We start from the raw sequence: 21,227 nt of genomic DNA on the forward strand, positions 1-21,227 counted from the left end.
AACCATCCTATTTGCCAAACAGAATAGTGCTGCATGCTGTGCTATTTTGTCCATCAACTAATGGAATGGAGACATGATGCTAGCCGAATTCTCACCCTCCAACCCCTAAAAGGGGACCTATCAGCCGGGATGCCGTGGTGGAGCCGACCCGACTCCCCGGTGGAGCCCGGCATACTTAACCCTCCCTGGAAGTCCCGCTCCTGGACCCGGTCCCTGGGCGGAGAAATCACGTCCCGAAGCTGAGCGTGCACGTTATGCAACGCAGTAGAGATGAGTCCGACATCCATAGAAAATGACTGCTCCAGGAGCAGGAGTTCCAGGGAGGGTTAAGTAATGCTGGGCTCCACCGGGGGGGTAGGGCGGGCTTCACCACAGCATCCCGGCTGACAGGTTCCCTTTAAATTTATGTTGTAAGAAGCTACTTTATTAGCCATACACTGCCATCTCTCCTGACCTCTCCATACACATTGATTGCTCAAGTTGAAATCCAGATGCCCTAACCTTTTCTCTCCCAAAAACATGATGATCCAGTCCTGGGGAAATTAGTTCAGCCAACGTTAATCTAATCTATGATTAGCGTAAGAATAAAGCTTCCACTCACAGTGCCCTCCACCCTCTCCCTGGGCATTAGGGTGCCCTCCTACCATGACAGTTCTCATGTTCATAAACGTTAAAAACACAGCAGCTGTAAGAGCAGGGTTGGGATAAGTAATAGGTGGCCATCTAGAGCACCACAGGTCGGGAAATCACAGCTCTATATATTGTACATATATGTTACAGGCTCAGCTACCAAACGGATAATGTTTCTCCTTCAGAAAAGTGCCAAAATAACCCGTGGAGCGTTATAGGCCGTTCATGCTCCACTGGGAATTCTGAAGAGAAGGATATGTAAATTAGCTCTAATGCCATGTTTTGCTTCCTAGGATGCCTTAGAACATGACTGAAGATTTGAAAAATGAAACCAGAAGCTCTCCCAAAAGGAAAAGTGGCCCATATGTAGAGAGCTGTTTTGGGGTTGTTGCCCTTTGGAAGTAAGGAGAAATATTATTCTTTGGTAAGATAAGACCACAGTTGTTCTAATGGGGTAGAACAGTTTATTAAAGGAGAAGTCCACACAGCTCTGGGAGTCAGGTTGTGACATCGCCATGTTATCCAGGAAGTGAAGCCTTGATGCAGTAGTAAGTGCAGGGAAAAAACACTTTATAAGCATTTCCTGCAATAAGTGTATATTAGTGAATTGTATAAGTTTTTTTTTTTTTGGGGGGGGGGGGGGCAATACAATACTTTAATAAAAATTTTCGCCAGACTCCTCCTTTGAACACTTTTTCTTTGTATGATGAACAGTTCTACCTTCTTTTCTATACACTTTTTGTATCAATACTCTGTTTCCAGTCACACAAGAATAATCTTCATTGTTTACTTCTACTAGACAGAGAGCAGTCATGGTCAAGTAAAGATCCAGTCCCAGTACAGTTATGGGAGCCATGTCCTTTAATGAACCGTGCAATCCATGAGTCCATCTCATGATCTTTAACAACTAGGAGTAAACAATGTATACTCCTACTGTATGACTGCAAAAAAAAATCTGGAAAACAGTGAGGTAAGAGGACTAATATATAAATTCACCTCTGTTTTTATATTACTCTCTATTTCTATCCTACCTATATGAAAAGATGATAACTATGCACATAGTATGTATGTTGGTGCTATACGCTGTTATGAGCTCCTCCACATTATTACAATGTACTATATAAGATTCTGCGTATCTTATTTTCCAGAACACAAGATTTGGATTAGTGGTCAGTTTGGGATTCAAGGTTCACTCATAAATAATGTTTTTCCTTTCAATTAGTCATCTCCAGAGGATCTGAGTGCACAAGACTGGAAATGGAAACCAGCTGTCATGTCTCTTCTTACATTGGGTAACTCATTCTTGTGCTCACATTTTTCAATGATGATGTAATTTTTAGAAACCTGTAGCAACTAACCATGGTTTTATCGCAGGGAATCACATGAAGGGCCAACGAGACAGCCTGAGATGGGGGGTAAGTTGCAAATTCTCTTATTGTAGTATTAGAAAAGTTCTTTGGAGTGATCCTATTACATGGGGTGAACATTGGCTGAAGTAGACAATAAATACATAATAAGCCTGGGGTCGGCCACTGAAGAAGCAAATGAAAAAATTGTTGTGCGCTGGTTGCACCTCTGTGTTTATAGGGGATGTGCATCCGGCAAATGATGGAAGTAAAAGGATGCACAATAATCGTGCAGTGAAAAGGACCAATCTACAAGGCTCCTATTATGGCAGCAGTTGGCCTGTCTTAAAGGACCCTCATTAATCAGAATTAATCATTAATCATTTGGTGGGAACATAGCCCAATTCGTATTTCTTGTGATAGGGCTAAAAGGGGTTATCCAGTTTTAGAAAAAAAAACAGCAACACCCCTGTCTCCAGTCTCTGTGTGGTATTACAACTCAGTTCCCTTCATTTCAATGGAGCCGAGCTACAATATCACAGGCAAAAACAACAGGTGTGTATCCTTAAATGCTGTTAAAAACAGCTCAGATGAGAGACCCATAATAATTAAAAAAATAAAATAAAAAGAATAAATACAATCAAAAAATCAAATGTTTCAGGTAAACAAAAATGTAGGTGACACTTTCACCTTAATCGACTTGAGAGTATGAAGAGAGAAAGAATTCCCATGTGACACATAACCTGGTGACCAACCTGCTTGTGAGGGTAGACGTTGATGTGGCACTTTATACACTCTTGACCCATATTAGCCCAAGAGTTCCCACTCATCCATTTTCTTTTGCACTTTGGACATTTATATTCTCCAAAACATCTTTTCTTGCCTTGATAGGGGGTCAGACCTTCACCTTTTGGACGAGCCTGGAGAAAGAAATTAAAACAAGAATGTCTTTGTTTTAAAACATAAACACATTACTGAATAGTGTATATATATATATAATCAGCACAACAACATGTGCAGTAATCAATATAGTGACATTAATGCATGTGTGGACTGTGTCACTTCACAATGGACATAAAGATCACACTAGGTCAGAAACTTGGAGGTTCACACTGTGTTTTCTAAGTTGTTACGGGCATCTGTCGGCATCCTTCAAAGAATGAAGCTGCTGGTTCTTCCCTTTCAGATCATCAAAGCTGTTTGTTCGTGTAGCTAGGGCTGCCATAAATATACTAAGACTATATCAGCTTTATTTCTCAAATTTCAGGATTTGTCCGAAAAGAAAATAACATATATTCTGGATATATTACACCTAAAAATGTCAAGGAAAATTAAAAAATTCTAAATTCAGGACATCCTATTTCACAACTTTAGTCCTTTTTCTGGACAAAACAGATTGATAAGCTCTCTGTAGAATAACTCACTGATCGTAAGGGTACCGATACCCAGCACCCACGCTAATCAACTGTTTGGCACCACACTACCCAATGAATGGAGTTTGTCTCTGACAACCTGGGACTCCGCACATTTAGATGCCCACCTGTCACCAATCCATTTACCACTACTATGTCTTAGTAATGTCTTGTTAAACTGATTAGTTATGAGATCCACCTTCTCAGAAACAATCAATAAACGTTATAAAAACAGTGCTCTTCCCTACACTCTCCGAGATTAGTAATGCCCCACACTTATTATGGATAATTCTTTTAGATTCTAATTGCCAATGTTACGGTGACATCCTGCAGCTATTGGGCATCATGTTCTGGCATGGTTTTGTTCATACCCACTGATCGTGACTGGCAACCACCACCTGTCATCTTGGAAGGTATACTTTCAACATGTGAAGAGGGTGAAAGCGAATGCAGGGGGGCAGAACAGGTAAGACATTTTCTGCTCCCCAGTCAACCCCTGGAGCCGTACTTTACATTGTCTGCACAGTTTATTTCACGCGGCCGCTGTTCAATGAATAGCGGCCACACAAAATTGACATGTCAGTTTTTTGTGCGGCTGCATAGAATCCAGGCCAGAGCGTATACAGTGTGTATTCATTCCGTCCGGGATTCTATAGAGTTCAATGCAATCGGCCGCTGTCATTAAATAACAGCCGTTATTGCAAACCTGCAACAACGGCCGTTGTTTAATGAAAATATATGTTGTATGAACGTGATACTCTGAGGGCTTTACCCAGGAATTGCATTCAAAGATCTTGCAGAATTTGGAAAACAAAATGGGCAGTTAAAAAAAATCTCGACTTTACTGATCTAGGGTTTCTGAATTTATCTGTGGGAATATTTCACCATTCATTCAAAAGAGTATTTCTAAAGTCAAAAAGCTATTTTAGACGAGAAGGGCTGGCTCACAATTTCCATTCTAGGAGCCACATGATCTCCATTCCGGAGCTGCACTTTCCATTGTGCTCGATTTTACCTGTGGCAATGGGACTGAATGAAACAACTGGATTCAATAATGAAAATAAATATCCCCAATACTTATAAATACATAGGGGGATGTTTATCAGACTGGTGTAAAGTAGAATTACCCCAACTAAGACAATTCTACCAGGGGCTAGCAACCAATCATATTTCACCTTTCATTTTTCACAGATTCTTTGAAAAATGAAAAGTGGAATCTGATTGGTTGCTAGGGGTTACTGAGACAATTCTACTTTACACCAGTTTGATAAATCTCACCCATAGTGTATATTGCAATGCTTACTAGATATGATACAACAACTACTATCGTGTGGCACGTTATTGATAATAATGCTATTATATCTAGACTACAGCACTTATTTAGGTTAATTTACTTGGGAAGCAATATATATTTTTGGAGTGTGGATGAAATTCAAAGTGTCTATTACAAAGTCCACCCAAACAGAGGAAGAAGATACAAACCCCACACAGATTGTCCAGGGTCCAGGGTTAAAGGAGTACAGCGCTACAATTCAAATAGCACCACTTTTGGCCATAGGCCCCTGGGAGATCATCAGAAAATACCTCCACAAGACCCTACACCCAACATTTTCTCATCTAACAAAACAGCCTATGAAGTATGAAAAGAAAAAAAGGGAGGAAAGAGGAAGAGAAAAAGCCTAAAAACAGATTACCGTAAATAAAATTTTCAATTTATCCAGCTATGTACTGCAAATAAATGAAATCAGTCTGGCTATACTTTAGCCAAACTCAAGAAACAGATGATTTCTGACTTTTCCTGAATCTGAATGCCGTTGTCAGGAAATTAACTTTACAGGAGCATGTTCCTTAATGCAAGCGAAAGAGCACAAGGTACTGTATTCTTTTCAGCCTCTGATGTCTGTGTCCGCTAGGATGTAAAAATGAAATCCAGTTTTACCACAAATATCATATGGATCATTACCTGAAAAAGCTTTCCGCACTTGTCACACAGAATTTTAAATGAATTAACCTCAGATCCAATTATCCTAGTAATCTGTCCAAAAGGGGCACGTCAAAGCTTGAAACTCCTTACTAACATTGTGATAAGGGCTGTAGGCAAGAGAGGGGCACCATGATCCATGATTGTGATTCTTACCTTGCAGAAGCTTCGAACATTCTGATTCGGGCCATATCAAACGGCCTGATCACTAATGTAAATTAGCACGGATCTACTAGATTGGTGCTCACTTACGGCCCTATTACATGAAACAATTAACGTCCGATATCGGCCGTTATGGACGATAATCGTCCCGTGTAATAGAAGGCAACGATCAACCGACATGAACGATGTCGGCTGATCCTTGCTGTCGTTTGTCTTTTAACGTGTTGAAAGACAAACGACTGTGATAGCAATGATCTGCTGCCGTCGCTCCGCCGAACAGGAGTGGCAGCAGCAGACCTCCGCTATCCTTTATGGGCTGCCCGGACAATCTAGCGATCACCGGGGCACCTACCTCCCGATACCTCCCTGCGGCCTCCCCTGCACGTACCCGCTTGCAGTCCCATCCCGGCCAGTGATTAGCTGAGAGGCTTGTTACTTCAGAGGTCAGCTCAGATGTTCCAGCGGTGGCTGCAGGCCAGTGAGGAGAACACTGGGGAGCATGGACAGGTATGTATAAACTTAATTTTTTTTTTACACAGTCACCAGCCATCGCCCACTCATCACCATGACATAATAATCACTCCATGTAATAGGGCTCTTAGAATTACTACAAAACTCTGAACATAGATTCTTTGGATGAATTTCAAATGATTCCTAAAGGCCCTATTACACGGAGCGATTAACGTCCATATTCGGCCGTTACGGACAATTATCGTCCCGTGTAATAGAACACAACGACCAGCCGACATGAACAATGCGTAGCTAGGGGTTCAGCCTAGGGGGGGGCAAGTGAGTCTCAGTGGGCCCCCAACCGATTATGTTACCCATAGGGAACATCAGTAGATGACAATGCTTTCTGAATAATAAAGGGAATATTCTACTACATTATTCATAGTAAACAGGGCCTGAGAACAGTGGAAAAGACTTTCTACATTTCACATACTGTATATAACCTTGTAATAATTAAAGGGGTTATCCAGCATTGCAAAAACATAGCTGCCTTTTTCCAGAAACAGCGCCACTCTCCTCCAAAGCTTTTATGTGGTAGTGCAGCTCAGTTCCACTAAAAGAGAATGGAACCAAGTTGTAATACCACAAACAACATAGAGGAAGCTATGGCGCTGCATCTGTTTTCTAATTAGCCATCCATCCATCCATCCATCCATTCTTCTATCTCTTTATCTCCTATCTATCTGTCTAATATCTATTGGGCAGCATGAGGACTACACCATAGCTTATAGTCAGTGACCAAATTAGCAACACCTGAAGGAGATACCCGCAATACTAATAGAGTAACTGTATAGTGCAAATGCAGGGTAATAACAATAAATAGTCCCATGCAGTTCAAGGCAACTATACTAAATAACCTATATACAAAAAAGCCAGACTAAATGGAATAACTGCTTTAATAATTCATAGAAACAATACATGACAATACATAGTTACATAGTTACATAGTTAATACGGTTGAAAAAAGACACATGTCCATCAAGTTCAACCAAGGAGGGGATGAATACAGGGAAGGGGGAGGGGTGATAGGTTCTATACATATGCATTTATATTATTTTGGTGTAAGAACTTGGTCTGTTTTGAAGCCCTCTACTGTTTTTGCTGTGACCAGATCCTGTGGTAGACTGTTCCACAGATTCACAGTTCTCATGGTAAAGAAGGCTTGTCGCCTCCGGAGATTGAACCTTTTTTTCTCGAGGCGGAGGCAGCACCCCCTTGTCTCTCCAGGCGGAGGCAGTGCCCCCTTATCCTTTGAGGGGGTTTTACCTGGAACATCTTTTCCCCATATTTCTTGTAAGGGCCATTTATATATTTAAATAAATTAATCATATCTCCCCTTAAACGTCTCTTCTCCAGACTAAACAAATGTAATTCTTTTATTCTCTCCTCATAACTAAGATGCTCTATTTCCCTTATTAGTTTAGTTGCCCGTCTTTGTACCCTCTCCAGCTCTAGAACATCCTTTTTAATGAATCGGGTTCCAAAACTGGACATAAAAAATGTAGGAAAAATCAGCCCTGATAATTATGGTGTACAGGGTATATGAGAGCAGCCAATGTATGCCTCCATGTAGTATTTAGATCCAATTTTAGCCCTCATATAGTTCTCAGGGTCCCTCTATGCTCTCATATAGTAAAAAAGGCCACCATCTATACCCTAACATAGATTATCCCCCCTTGTTCCTCCATATAGAAGATAGCCCCTCCCTGTGCACCCCCATATAGTAGTCAGGCCCCTCTGTACCTTCTTGTTGAAATTAAGCTTCTCTGTGCATCCATATAGCAGTTAGGCCCCCTGTGTCCCAATATAGTTAGTTTTCATGTAGTAGTAGTTAGGGCCCTCTGTGCCCTCATATAAAAGTTAGACTCCCCCCTGGGCATGTATTGAGTATTTAGACCTCTCTATGCAGGCACCCCCCCAAAAAAAAAACAAACAAAAACAAAACGGTAGTATCCTCCATGTAGGCATCCCCTCCAGCACGATCTTATGGTGGTAATCCCCCTGGTATGCAGCCATTTCCCCAGCAGTAATCTCTCTGGTAATTCTCCTGGTGGTTAGACACCACCACCACCACTGTGAATAGACTGCACTTTACCTCCACATTAGGTACCCCCTTTTCAGTTAGCCAGCACATACCATACCCCATAGATAACATCCTTCCCAGGAGTTAGCCCCCCCCCCAACCCACATAGGTCTCCTCCTAAATAAGGAAAAAGCTAAGGAAAAGCTATACTTACCTGCTGTGCAGTTGCAGTACTGTAGTCTTCTCATGTCAACTCTCTCCCTGCTCTGTGAGCGCACAAGTGACATCACTTATGTTCCACAGCTCTAAGGGAGGGAACGCCCTCTTGTGGTCACAACAGTAATTGGCAGGGAGGAGAGCAAATGCTCTCCTCGCCTTGTCAATCACCCAGCTGCATTCAACTATATGTTCTCCTCGCATAGAGCTAAATGGTCAGACACAACATTTGGTAGCCGTGTGGGCCCCCCAGGAGCACTGGTACCTGGACAGGGGCCACCTACAGCCAATTTTTTAAGTCCGTCTGCAAAAGGAATAGCTTTTGCGGAGGACATTAACTGGCCAAATCTTCAGTGGGCCCCCTGCTTGTGTGGGCCTGGGAGCGGCCGCCCCCTCTGCTCCCACCAAATTACGCTACTGATGTCGGCTGATCGTTGTAGTCATTTGTCTTTTAACATGTTGAAAGACAAACGACTCATATAGCAGCGATCTGCTGCCGTCACTCCATGGAATAGGAGCGGTACCAGCATGAGTGTCTTAGACCCCCTTCACATTTATAGTGTGGTGCGGCGTGGTTTCCCTCTGGCGCCGGAGGGACACTGATGTGTGAACTGATCCCATTCATTTGAATTGTATAGTTCAAAATGTCCTGCACTTGAATTTGGCCGCTGGATAAGCTTGATGGGGTAATGGATCTTGCAGTGATCCTTTGTCCGTCCGGTGCAACAACTAATCACAATTGATACACTATTACCATCAGTCATCATCAGTTTCTGGTAATACGAGGGAGTTGGTCCGACTGGTATATGTGAACCCAGCTGTAAGACTAGGTTCACATTTATTAGGCAGTCCGAAAAATAAAATGGATCTTAAAACAGAGTTTCTCAAGACACTTGATTACATTTAAAATATGGAGGTTGTTCTGATATCCTTTCTGAAATTCCCATTAAACAGACGACAGTACATTACAGACCCTGCAGAATAGCCTTAACAAACAAGACTTCTTATGATTGCTACCATTTATAAATATACAGGTCATCCATACTTTATATCTGATAAAGACCCGAATCTGGCATAGGAATGCAGAATAAAGTTTTTGTTCCATCTACATGTGAAGATCTGGTTGTTATTTGGGGATATGGAATAAGCTCTTATCTAAGTTGCCAGTTCTTTCAAAATAAAGTCATGTTATATATCAAAATAAATGTCCAGGTGTTACTTTAAACATTTTCTGTCATGTCTCTGTCACATGCATAGAGCTGTGAAGAGAAAGCGCTTAGCAAGCATTTCTCACTTCTCGTTCTAGGGACCAGTTGGGTACTGAACACCCAGACCTCGACTGATCACAGTATTTGACAACAGTCTTTACAACAAAAGTGACAGTGCCCTTTTGACATGTCAGGAGAACAAGAAAGGTGAATTCCGAGCCAGGAAAGAATGCATGTGGACTTAGCAGCAGCAGCAATTAGCCCCGCCCACATAGGCACAGTAGGCCTCGCCCCTCTGTGACATCATCAGCATCAAGGCGTCAAATATTTTTTACTGGACCACGCACCAAGAAATCTGTATAAAGTAAGGTATGAATACTGCAGAATTTAGGCTTTACAGCTGTGTAGAGAAGTCCTCATACAGAAAGGGGGTGACAGTGTCACTTTAAAGTGTCGCTGTGGTTTGAAAAAACCTTTGACATGCCATAGAGACATGTCAAAAGTTTTGATAGATCCGAGTCTGAGTGTTCAGACTCGTACCGGTCTGGAGAATGAGTGGGAGAGGACGCGCTGCAGCTGCATGCTCATAATGTAAGTCTATGGAGCCCAACTCTATTTTTCTGACTCATTCTCTCGATTGGTGCGGGTCTGATCACTCAGACCTGGAAAGATCAAAACTTTTGACATGACAAAACTTTGAAAACGATAGGTACACTTTAAATCCTAGGTCTCAAACTCGCGGCCCTCCAGCTGTTGCAAGCAAGCTTTGACTGTCGCAGACATGATGGGAATTGTAGTTTTGCAACAGCTGGAGCGCCGCGAGTTTGAGACCCCTGCTTTAAATCATAAATAGGCACAATATAAAAATATATTTCTTCTACAGACCTCCTAAAATCAAATACATTTCCTTTAAGTGCCTTAAAATAAACTTAACTTAAAAGCATAAAGTAACTTATTCCACCCCACCCCCCCCCCCCCAACCAACCCTGGGCCGCTTTATGATTGTAGTTGTAGTTTTATCTCATAGATAATATCAGGGAATATCAGCAGCCATACGGCTTGAGTTATAGCTTCTGTGATTTATTGGGTGTATTGTTTGATCTTAGCTGCACAGTAAGTAACTTTTTTAAATGTCATTATTGTGGATTATTAGCTTACCCGGCCATAAATGCCCAGCTGGTGGGGCTGTTTTTGAGATTAGTCTGGTAGAGAATATGAGAATTGCAAAACCAGAAGGAAATGAATGGTCACTTCAGATACTGAGACTCTCTTTGCAGCATACAGCCCTGTGCTTATTCTTGTCTTGATATATTTTACAATCAAACTATCCATTGTATGTCTTGTGGGGAATTAAACTGTCACTGTCATTATAAATTTCAAAATCTAAATCAACAGTAGATGTGATATAAAGCAAGTTTGCAATTTACATTCATTATTTATTTTCAGTTATCATGGAAAACACGGCACTTCCTGTTTTCTGACTCTTTGTTTCTCAAAAAACAGGAAACAGTCAGAAAACAGGAAGTCCTGTGAATCCCAGGCCATCTGAGCGCTCACAGAGAGAAGGCAGTCATGTGATTGACAGACATGTTGAGCCGTGACTCTCTGTGCTGGCCGGAATTCCTGTGTTTAGTTTCTTTTTTTTTCAACCAGCACAAGTCAGAAAATCTTCCTTCAGGAGACTGGACGTGGATTTCTGGTAAGTACAGCTTTGTCTTACAGCATGATAACAAAAAAATAATGAATGTAAATTGCAAAGTTATTTATATCACATCTACTGTTGATTTAGATGTTGAAAGTTATAATGACAGTGACACATGACTCCATGGCAGGTTGGCAAATGACATTCTAAAAAGATTTAGAATATGTTTCCAATGTGTCTTCATAAAGTGCCTGCCCAGCATACCACGGTGACATCACTGTCCATGCTGTGATATCTAGGTGGGCACAAACCTTTGTTGTGACATCACAATTATCTATTTATCAATTATCTAAATAATATTCTTACATTGTGACAACACTATGAGCAATAACTCTTTCGTATGACTCTTTGATATTCCCTACACAGCACTTAGTACTTCCAGTGTCGGACTGGCCCACCAGAGGACCCCCAGCTTTAGAACCTGCACAAACACTGACTGACAAGTTGTTTCTCACTGGTTCTTCATTGGTGGGCCCCACATATCCCAGTCCGACACTGTGTGAAGAGATGTCACTGTAGGAGACAACAGTTCCCATCATGCAAAGCTGAATCTACTGCAGGCTGTTTTCCTGTGGCTGCTCAGAAGCAATTCTCCACAGGTTTTATAGGCCTCCTTTAAAGGGGTACTCTGGCAAAAATGTTTTTCTTTCAGATCAACTGGTGTCGGAAAGTTATATAGATTTGTAACTTACTTCTATTTAAAAATCTTAAAGTGCTACTCCAGCTAAATCTTATTTTCTTTCAAATCAACTGGTGCCAGAAAGTGCTAGAGATTTGTCATTTACTTCTATTTAAAAATCCCCAGTCTTCCAGTACTTATTAGCTGCTGTATATCCTGCAGGAAAGGGAGTATTCTTCCCTGTGTGGAGAGCAGGATAGGTTTTCTGTGGGAATTTACTACTGCTCTGGACAGTTCCTGACATGGACAGAGGTGGCAGCAGAGAGCACTGTGTCAGCCAGTGAGAAGAAAGTGACAATGTGGTCAACAACTGAAAACATTGTATCACTATATACAGACGATTGTTACTTTGTACCACATACTTTCCATAAAAGTTCAGTTTTTTGTACCAGAATACCCCTTTAAGGCCATGTTCACACAACGTAAGTAAATTATTAATCACGGCCGTTGTTGCTAATTTACAACAATGCTTTGATAAATCCTTTACCCACATTGTGCTGCAGGCAAGGGAATCCCAGCCATGGTATACACTACATGGTATACACTACTGCCGAGACCCCTAGCGGCGGCGCAAAAAACTGACGTGTCAGTTTTCTGCAGGACGCTATTCAATGAATATTGGCTGCAGAAAACCTGTCAGTGCACCGGCCGCACGCTCCATTGAGTGAAGCGGCAAATTCGGATGCAGACACGCACGGATGCGCCCACATCCGAATTCAACTGCAGTGAAGATCATCTGCAGTACTGCAGTACCGGCCGGGATGATCTTCTCTGACACCGGTGTCTTACAAAGTCTGAACATTAGCATTCTCCAGCTTTCAATGCCTCTAACATACAAGGAGTTAATAACTGGGAACAAGCGCAACAGAATACAATTTTTATTCACTGCTCTTTGTGGCTCATTTACGGTATAACAGTCAGCAATGGGCCAAATATTTGAGGGTTTGGGCACGGTCCAAAACTGGATGATATTCAGTAACGTAAAATAATAGATTTTGGCTGTGGTATCCTTTAGATAAGCCAGGGCACCATTCTGGTGTTTACGTAGTAGGATATGCATCACCTATATTTTCTGAGATTAATTAAAATCAGACATAGATTTTTTTTGTTTCAAATATATATTATTTTAATTTTCTGTACATGATTATAGGTGTGGCCATCTTAAGTTGATGTTAAAGGTGAACTATCAGTAGTTTAGACTAATCTAACCTGCTGATAGCTCCCTATAGCGCACAGGGCGCTGGTGAACATATGTCTCTTACCTTCATCTTCGGCGATATTCTCGTACAGTTGTTAACGTAATCGTGTCTCTTGTAAGGCCGTTAGAAGCCCTTGGGGGAGGGGTTCCTAATCGCCCCCAGAGCACCGATCTTGCCTGGCTCCGGCTGGCCCACTCCTTTGATAATCTTTAGAAGGGGCGGGTCAGTTGGGGGCTGGGCAGGGTTCCTAATGGCCTTACTAGAATTGCATTGACAACTGCACAGGAACGGCCTGTGCACAATAGGGACCTATCAGCAGGTTAGATTTGTCTAACCTTCTGATAGGGTTATCCAGGCTTAGAAAAACAAGGCCACTTTCTTCAAGAGACAGCACCACTCTTGTCCGTATTTTCTGGCTGCAATTATTGGCAGATTACAGACCCATTCATTTCTACGGATTTATGTGTATAGGAGACTTTTTTAAGCAATAGCCTAATTGCTCATAGCGATCAATGCAGTACTGCATTGATCTATTATCTTCATACTCTATTGTTATAGCCTGCTGGAGGCAGGCAGTCATGGGAGGCCTAGAAGGCACAGTCAGGCTGGGTGGCCGGCCAATAGACTGCTGTTTACAATGGCAAGCCAATAAAGATCATCAGAGGTCCAGCTGTAGGAAATTCTAACATTTCCTCGGCAGGCCAAAAATCACTGCTCTGCAGGTCAGATTTTGCCCATGGGTCAGAGTTTGACATGCCTCTTCTAGTTGATGGAGCCCTGAAATGTGTTGCGAATTGGACCTTATACAGCTCCCCCCACTCCACCCCACTCCCAGGTAGTGTATATAAGAACATATAGTACACAGGGGGGATAGGACCCTGCTCTGTATAGCATTGTGCAACAGCGCCTGAGCTGAGCACGGGACTGAGAACTGCAATTCCCAACACAAACATACAAACATTGGTGGCAGCAGAGGGACCTTGTCACCCCTTATTGCTGACAGTCTATGGAAGTACATTTGTAAATAAAAAAAAAATAGACATTGCTTCTCGACGAATAAAAGCACCTTTTATTAGTCAATGCCCTGTGACTGCTCACGGTGATCTTATTCTTGGTCGTACTAATATTACACCTTGTGCTCCATTTAAAGTGGTAGTGATCACTTGTAATGTAGTGATCCCTGGAGTATATAACAATATCTGTAAAGTGTTTCCAGTCCTGACTTTCTTGCATTCTACGTCAGGTGTCCAGCTATCATTTGCAGGTCATGGGGTCAATGACGTCAGTGGTGTGTAGCCGACAGTATCATTTATTGCCACTCTATAAAACATGGCGCCTTTAAGAGACTCTGCAACACTGCTTCATTAGCAATAAACTCATCCTACCTCAAGGACCTAACTAAAATGGCTGGGCCCCATAGCAAACTTTTGATTGGGGCCCCCCTTCCTTCCTGACTGACCACTAAGCCATCAAGTCTAGTCATAACTGCTAGTGCTCATCAGGAATGCTTGCAGTTAAAGGGACATTTGCAAAGCACAGGAGGCCCACTTGGCCACCTGGTGCTGCAAATGATCACTCAGGGGGCCCAGTGTATTGAAGGAGTGGGCCAATGGGCCCCCTGATGCAGTGGCTGCTACAGTGGTAGTTACGGCCCTGTTTTGCCTCATTGCTATATAATCAGGCAGAAGAGTTTGGTAAAGGTACTGCATATACTTTCATATCCATATCCTCTGTGGGCTTATTCTTTGGTGGAATCATCTTCCTATAAGAATACAGTGCTGTCTTTTCATACCTTCTGAAGAGGTTAAACATATTAAAAGCTTAGATGAATGTAAATCTCCAGGAAAAATTCTGTTCTATACACAGACCACATTATTTCCGTTCTGGTTTACAGAGATTCCTTCCAGTGCAGTTCTGAAACAAAGCCTGAGGCCAAACTACAGAGAGGGAAGCGAGCAGAATGACAATACCTAGACGGATCCGCTCCTCCCGACTTTTATTTGCTACAATTAAATGTCTTTCAACATTGTTTAAAGTCTGGTAGATGAAGAGTGGGGGATACTGCATGCTGAAAGCAACAATGTATAGTATTGTATCATATGTATAGTAATAGCACCTCTGGTGTGGACAGCAATGTGGTTACATAATATCAGCTCTTTTAACCCAATCTGGATTTAATATACCCCCCCCCCCCCCCCCCGGATCATCAGCATTTCTAGCATGATGCATTGGTATTTAGTACATAACAGTCTACTGACTTCTGACTGTGACTGTGTTTTTTCCCCTGAAAGATATGACATTAAGTAGAGGTATATGCATTACAGAATTATCCATACAGTGCTTACAGCAGGTTTTTAGCTTTGTGTTTGCCTAAAAATTTAATTATCCATCTCTATTACTATAGGCTTCTATGTTTATTTTGTATTTCCCCCCAAAAGTTATACAAATCCCCAAAATACACTTATTACGGGAAATGCTTATAAATTGCTTTTTTCTCTGCACTTACTATTGCATCAAGGCTTCACTTCCCGGATAACATGGTGATGTCACGACCCGACTCCCAGAGCTGTGCGGGCTGTGGCTGCTGGAGAGGATGATGGCAGGGGGACACTGAGGGACACAGGGCACTGGAGGGACACTGAGCATCCCCCTGCCATCATCCTCTCCAGCAGCCACAGCCCGCACAGCTCTGGAAGTCGGGTCGTGACATCACCATGTTATCCAGGAAGTGAAGCCTTGATGCAGTGGTAAGTGCAGGGAAAAAACACTTTATAAGCATTTCCCGTAATAAGTGTATATTGGTAATTTGTATAACTTTTGGGGGGGGGGAAATACAATACTTTAATAAAAAATTTCACCGGACTTCTCCTTTAACACACAAAAAAGTTAAGGCTACGTTCACACCACGTATATTTTGAATTAGTTACGGCTGTTGTTGAGATTTGCAGCCATGCTTAATTCAAAATATGCATTGCGCTGACATCAATAGATCCCTAGCAGCTGCAAGAAAAACTGACTAAAAAACTGTCACTTCACACAATAGAAAGTACGGCTTCGGCCGCACTCTCCATTGTGTGCTATGGTGAACACGGGTGCGCCGACATCCCAATTCACCAGAAAAGAAGTTTACTGGCATGGCTGGGTCACAGAACGGCCAGTGTCATACGCTGTGTAAAAACGACCTAAAGGGTTATTCCAGTCATGAAAATATTTAAAAATGAGTCTAAGGGCTATGTAAAAAAAGAAGAAAAAAAAGAAACCATATTTAGCTGTCTGGATCCTTTGCTTTTGCTATTATGATGGTTTCCATTGAAGAAAGGACACGTGTATATGTACAATGTGTGAATGGTGCATATACAGTGTCTGTGATAGTGGGGGGGGGTATACATGTCTCTCTCCTGTCTGCTAGAATTTTATCAGAAGTCAACTTGGCAAAAGTCTTGTAAATGTAAGCAGTTTGTATCTAATTTGTCAGTGTGCCAATGGCGTGTGTTGGCGTCTGTCTCATGTCTGAATAGTTTGTATCCAGTCTGTGAGTGGTGCAGGTAAAGCTTATATCCAGTGAGTGAGGCATTTGTAGCATATGTCCTATGTGTGAGTGAAGTGTGCGTGCCATGTGTTCGCTCCGTGACTGGGCATGTGTCCAGTGTGTGAGTGAAGTGTGTATGGCATGTGTACAGTGATGAAGTGGTGCCAAATAATCTCTGAAAACTATCTCAAAGAGTCTCAGCATTAAAGGGACTTCCTCCAAAATGTGTCTGCCAGGGCGATCACATGATCATCAGTCTCTATGATGTGCACAACCCCCTAAAGGGAAAAAGAACAGGGACTATCTTTATATTTTCATACTACAACCCCTTTTATCATATGATCTTTTATCTTTTTTATTTTGTTCAGACTGGATTGTGTACCAACATGTACATATGCACTTGTGTCGGAAGCTTAGATTAAAATAGTAATATTTCTCAATATTTCCCAATATTTGATATACTAGGCTCTGCCCATAATATTCTAGTCACAGCAAACGTTTAGAGTCATGATGTATTGCTTGGCAGTGAAGGTGTGCACCTGCGCTGATCACTCCTCCCTCCCTTGCATTGTTATATGTAAAATAAACTCCACATTGATGTAGCAATTATGGGTGAGTGCACACCACTTTTATCTTCAGATTTATGATTTGGACTGTGTATGATCGGTGAAGCACCCCCTAGCTGTTTGGCATATTGCCGATATCCTCTGGATCGTGTTTCCATATTAGCCTATGTGTTGGACTGCTATTGTACGCGGATGATACCTGTGTGCTAGTGCCAGATGCTTCTCTATTATATTATGGCTACAATTTGACTCAACATGGTAATGACCCTGTGCACACAGTAAGGTTCACAAATTGTTTGCTGAATTAAGTGGACTTAAAAACTCACTTTGGGTTTTAGGGCCCTATTACACATAGCGGTGATCGGCCGAATTAGGCCGATTCGGCTGATGATTGTAGTATAAGACTGGAACAGAAGGTTGCAGAGCTGCAGAGGAAGGCCTCCGAGGACACCGGGGAAGGCCTGAGGACACCAGGGAATGTGGTAAGGTGAGTTAATACTTTATTATTTTACACTAAAGGCAAGGGCTGCACGGACATCACTAATGATGTCTGTGAAGCCCATGCTGCCCAATAGTTGGCACGTGTAATTGCTCAGTAAACGAACGACGATCTAGCAGATCAGCGCTCATTTACAGTTTATGATCGGGCCGTCTAATAGGACCCTTAAACCTAAGTTTAACATCCTGATCATACACTTTTATGACCTTTCTAGGGATTAGATTAACCTCCTCTTCTGACACTTTTTACACTGCAGACTATCTCCCTCTTCTCACCCAGCTTAGAGGCCTTCTTGAAGAGTGGAGCAAATACCACATTTTTTGGTTCGGCCGGATTCATGCTATTTAAATGTCTTTTTTTGGATGAATTTTTTGGAAAGTCCCTGTCCCACAATTATTTCTTTAAAGTATGTAATGAATGATTATTTGCTTTATTTGGAGTGTTACACAACCTTGAATCTCTCACTCACTTATATATCGACCGAAAGAAAGTAAAGGGAGGCTTAGAAGTACCCAACATAACTAAATATCACTATGTAGCACAACTAGCCCTTCTTCTTAAATACCATACTTCCCAAAGGTCGCTTATGGCTAACTCTAGAAGCATCCATCTATTTTACAAGCATTGATATTGACACCTCCCACTTCCAGATGTCCTACTTGCAAATCTATTATAAAACATTCTTTATGATAATTGCACAATATAAAATGTCCTGCCAGCCTCTTATTATATCACCTACCTCTTCTCCCCATCTTTCACCCTTTTTCAACCAATGCAGGACTCACCCACTGACTTCAACAATTCCTAGGGGCCTTACATCAGTACACCACCATCAATGCTATGACCCCTTTTTCAATCCTTCAAGAACGCTATAATCTACCATTAGAACTTTTTAAATACTACTTGCCGTATAGAGGTTGCCACGCTCAGGGATAGTGACAAGAATTTACAATTGGGGGACACCCTGCTCTGTATCAAACACGAACCCTGGTGGCAGCGGAGGAGCCCATGTTGCACCCTACTGCTGCCACTCAACAGAAGTTGCTATATAAAGAAAAAACATACATTTACATTCATGAAGTTACAGTAACGAAGAGTAATATACCTTTTTCAAAGCAATGCATTAACAAAAATAAATAATTAAAAAAATAATTACTCTAGAGTGCCCCTTTAAGACTATATACTGGATATTCCTAAGAATGCTTTATAGGCTACACAGACCTGGGAAGCGAATAGCACACTTGATGAGAGTGCCCTATGGTTCTCAGATTCTGGATTGTGAACAAAAGATTTAACTAATTAATGACTTTGTTGCTGCAAAACAAGAACTACAAAAACCATGGAAACAAGATACCATAAACGTCTTACAAGTCCACCCGAGGCTGGATTACTATGTGAAAAATAAAGTACTTGCTGCTCTCTCTCAAGGTCTTCCAAAAAGTTTTATAACTTTTGAAAACTTATGGTTTCCTTAGCCAAATGTTTCTTCTCGATCAACTCAAACTCCTCAGCAAGCCCAGACTTTAGGGATGGCTATACAACTTCAGTAACAGACAACAGACAGTTATCCCTCCCGTCTTCCCCATACACATGAACTTTATGAGGAGCGGAGGAGTAAGCTGCAGTCAGACTGCTCTGGCAGCCTATCCCTCTAAGAAGAAAGGGGTCTGGCAGTGATTTTAAAAAATAAAAAAAAAAATCCCAGGAGCCATGACTCAAGCTATAGTAAAATGGCAAACCCGAAAAGTAAAGGGCCCTATTACACAGAGCGATATTCGTTCCAATTCTCACTGCACTGAAAGTTCAGTCAGCAACATTTGTCACAGATTCTGTAAAAATACAGGATAAAATTGCTTAAAGTCAACAGGGTTCACCAGGCACCATCGGTGTCCGTCATGTGTTCATTGTTCCTGTGATGGAACAATACAAAATAATGGTTCTAAAGGAGAACTTTGTCTTTAAAGGAAACTTGTCACTGGGGAGCGGGCACAGAGCTTGCCCGACCCCCCGGTGCAGCCGCGGATACTTACCCTTTCCGACGAGTCCCGTTCCTGGAGCCGGTCCCGGGACGAAGACATCAGCGCCCGAAGCCGTGTGCGCTCGTCGCTGAGATGAGCCCAACGCCCATGGAGAATGAATGGAGCCGTCATTCTCTATGGGCGTCTGACTCATCTCAGCGGCGCTCGCGCACAGCTTCGGGCGCTGGTATCTTCGTCCCGAGACCGGCTCCAGGAACGGAACTCGTCAAAAAGGGTAAGTATCCGGAGGCTGCACCGGGGGGGCGGGCGGGCTCTGTGCCCGCGTCCCTGGAGACAGGTTCCCTTTAAAGGAAGATGGGATGCTGAGAATGAAGGTAATTTTAGGTAGTGAAATCCTCCATTTTATTAATAAGGAGGGCAGGCGGACGGGCAGATCGGTGAACTGAGGGCAGTTGTCCCACCTCCAGTGCACCAAACCACCTAATTTACATATTAACAAACTGGAGGATTTAACAACAGCAGCGCTGAAGATTAAGGTAAGAAAACTATCTTCATTCTTGTTGTTCACTCGGTGTCCACTAGTTGTCTCATCTCCCTGCAAAGTGCTGTTACCTGCAGGTTTTTAGAGGAATGCCATCTCTAGAAGCAGGGAGTCCAGGATGGATCACAGAAAGTGGGGTGGGGCTTAGCTAGTGATTTATGCAGAAGAGAATAAACAATCATGTTTAAATGCAAACTGAGTCACTCTTCCTTCTGCAGAAGTTTCATGCTTTCCCCAAAACTAAAATCGCAGTTTCCCTTTTATTTCTGACCACCCATAAAATTGTGGAAAGCTTTTGTCCTTTGTGTTCTTACTACTACTACTACTACTACTACTACTACTTCTACTACTACTACTACTACTAGTACACAGTGCTTTCTCCTGAATGTAATCTCCTCTTCCCCTTCCTTTAGTTTAATCCAAAATACAAGATAGCTTGACGTTATTGTGACGATTATTAACAACAGGTGACCAATAGATGTACTGGACATGCACAGCTCAATAATAATGTAGGGTGCTAAGGAATAGGCATAAAAACCAATATAATCAAACCAACAAGAAAGAGCTATGCCAACAAAATACCAAAGCACACCAAAAAATTTCAAGATAAAAGTACTTTATTATAACAGGTACAATATTGGGAAGATATTTTTGATCCCATAGATTAAAAACAATTAAAAATGACAAGCATGGGGGTACCCGGTATGGTACCACCCAAAATGACACCCCAATGTGGGTATGTCACTCACCCTGTATAAATAACATGCTAATGCAATATGTAAATGACCAAAGAAGAGGAGAACTGTGTCACTCAAATAAACAATATCAACATAAGATATACAAATACTACAACATTGTAGTATACTACAACATTGTACTTTTTTGGTTGTGGTATTTGTATATCTTATGTTGATATTGTTTTTTTGAGTGACACAGTTCTCCTCTTCTTTGGTCATTTACATATTGCATTAGCATGTTATTTATACAGGGTGAGTGACATACCCACATTGGGGTGTCATTTTGGGTGGTACCATACCGGGTACCC

General features: G+C 42.0%; 1 protein-coding gene across 1 annotated transcript in view; it reads right to left on the bottom strand.

Annotated features, from left to right (window-relative positions):
• The window catches only part of ZCCHC24 (zinc finger CCHC-type containing 24), a 97,504-nt gene that overhangs the window by 11,895 nt on the left and 64,382 nt on the right, over positions 1-21,227 (bottom strand). Inside the window, exon 3 of the mRNA XM_069980896.1 lies at positions 2,732-2,896. Within this exon, the coding sequence (XP_069836997.1) occupies positions 2,732-2,896 (165 nt within the window). The remainder of the gene's footprint in view (positions 1-2,731; positions 2,897-21,227) is intronic.

This window comes from Dendropsophus ebraccatus, chromosome 8 (genome assembly GCF_027789765.1).
Source record: "Dendropsophus ebraccatus isolate aDenEbr1 chromosome 8, aDenEbr1.pat, whole genome shotgun sequence".
In the NCBI taxonomy this organism is placed as follows: domain Eukaryota; kingdom Metazoa; phylum Chordata; class Amphibia; order Anura; family Hylidae; genus Dendropsophus; species Dendropsophus ebraccatus.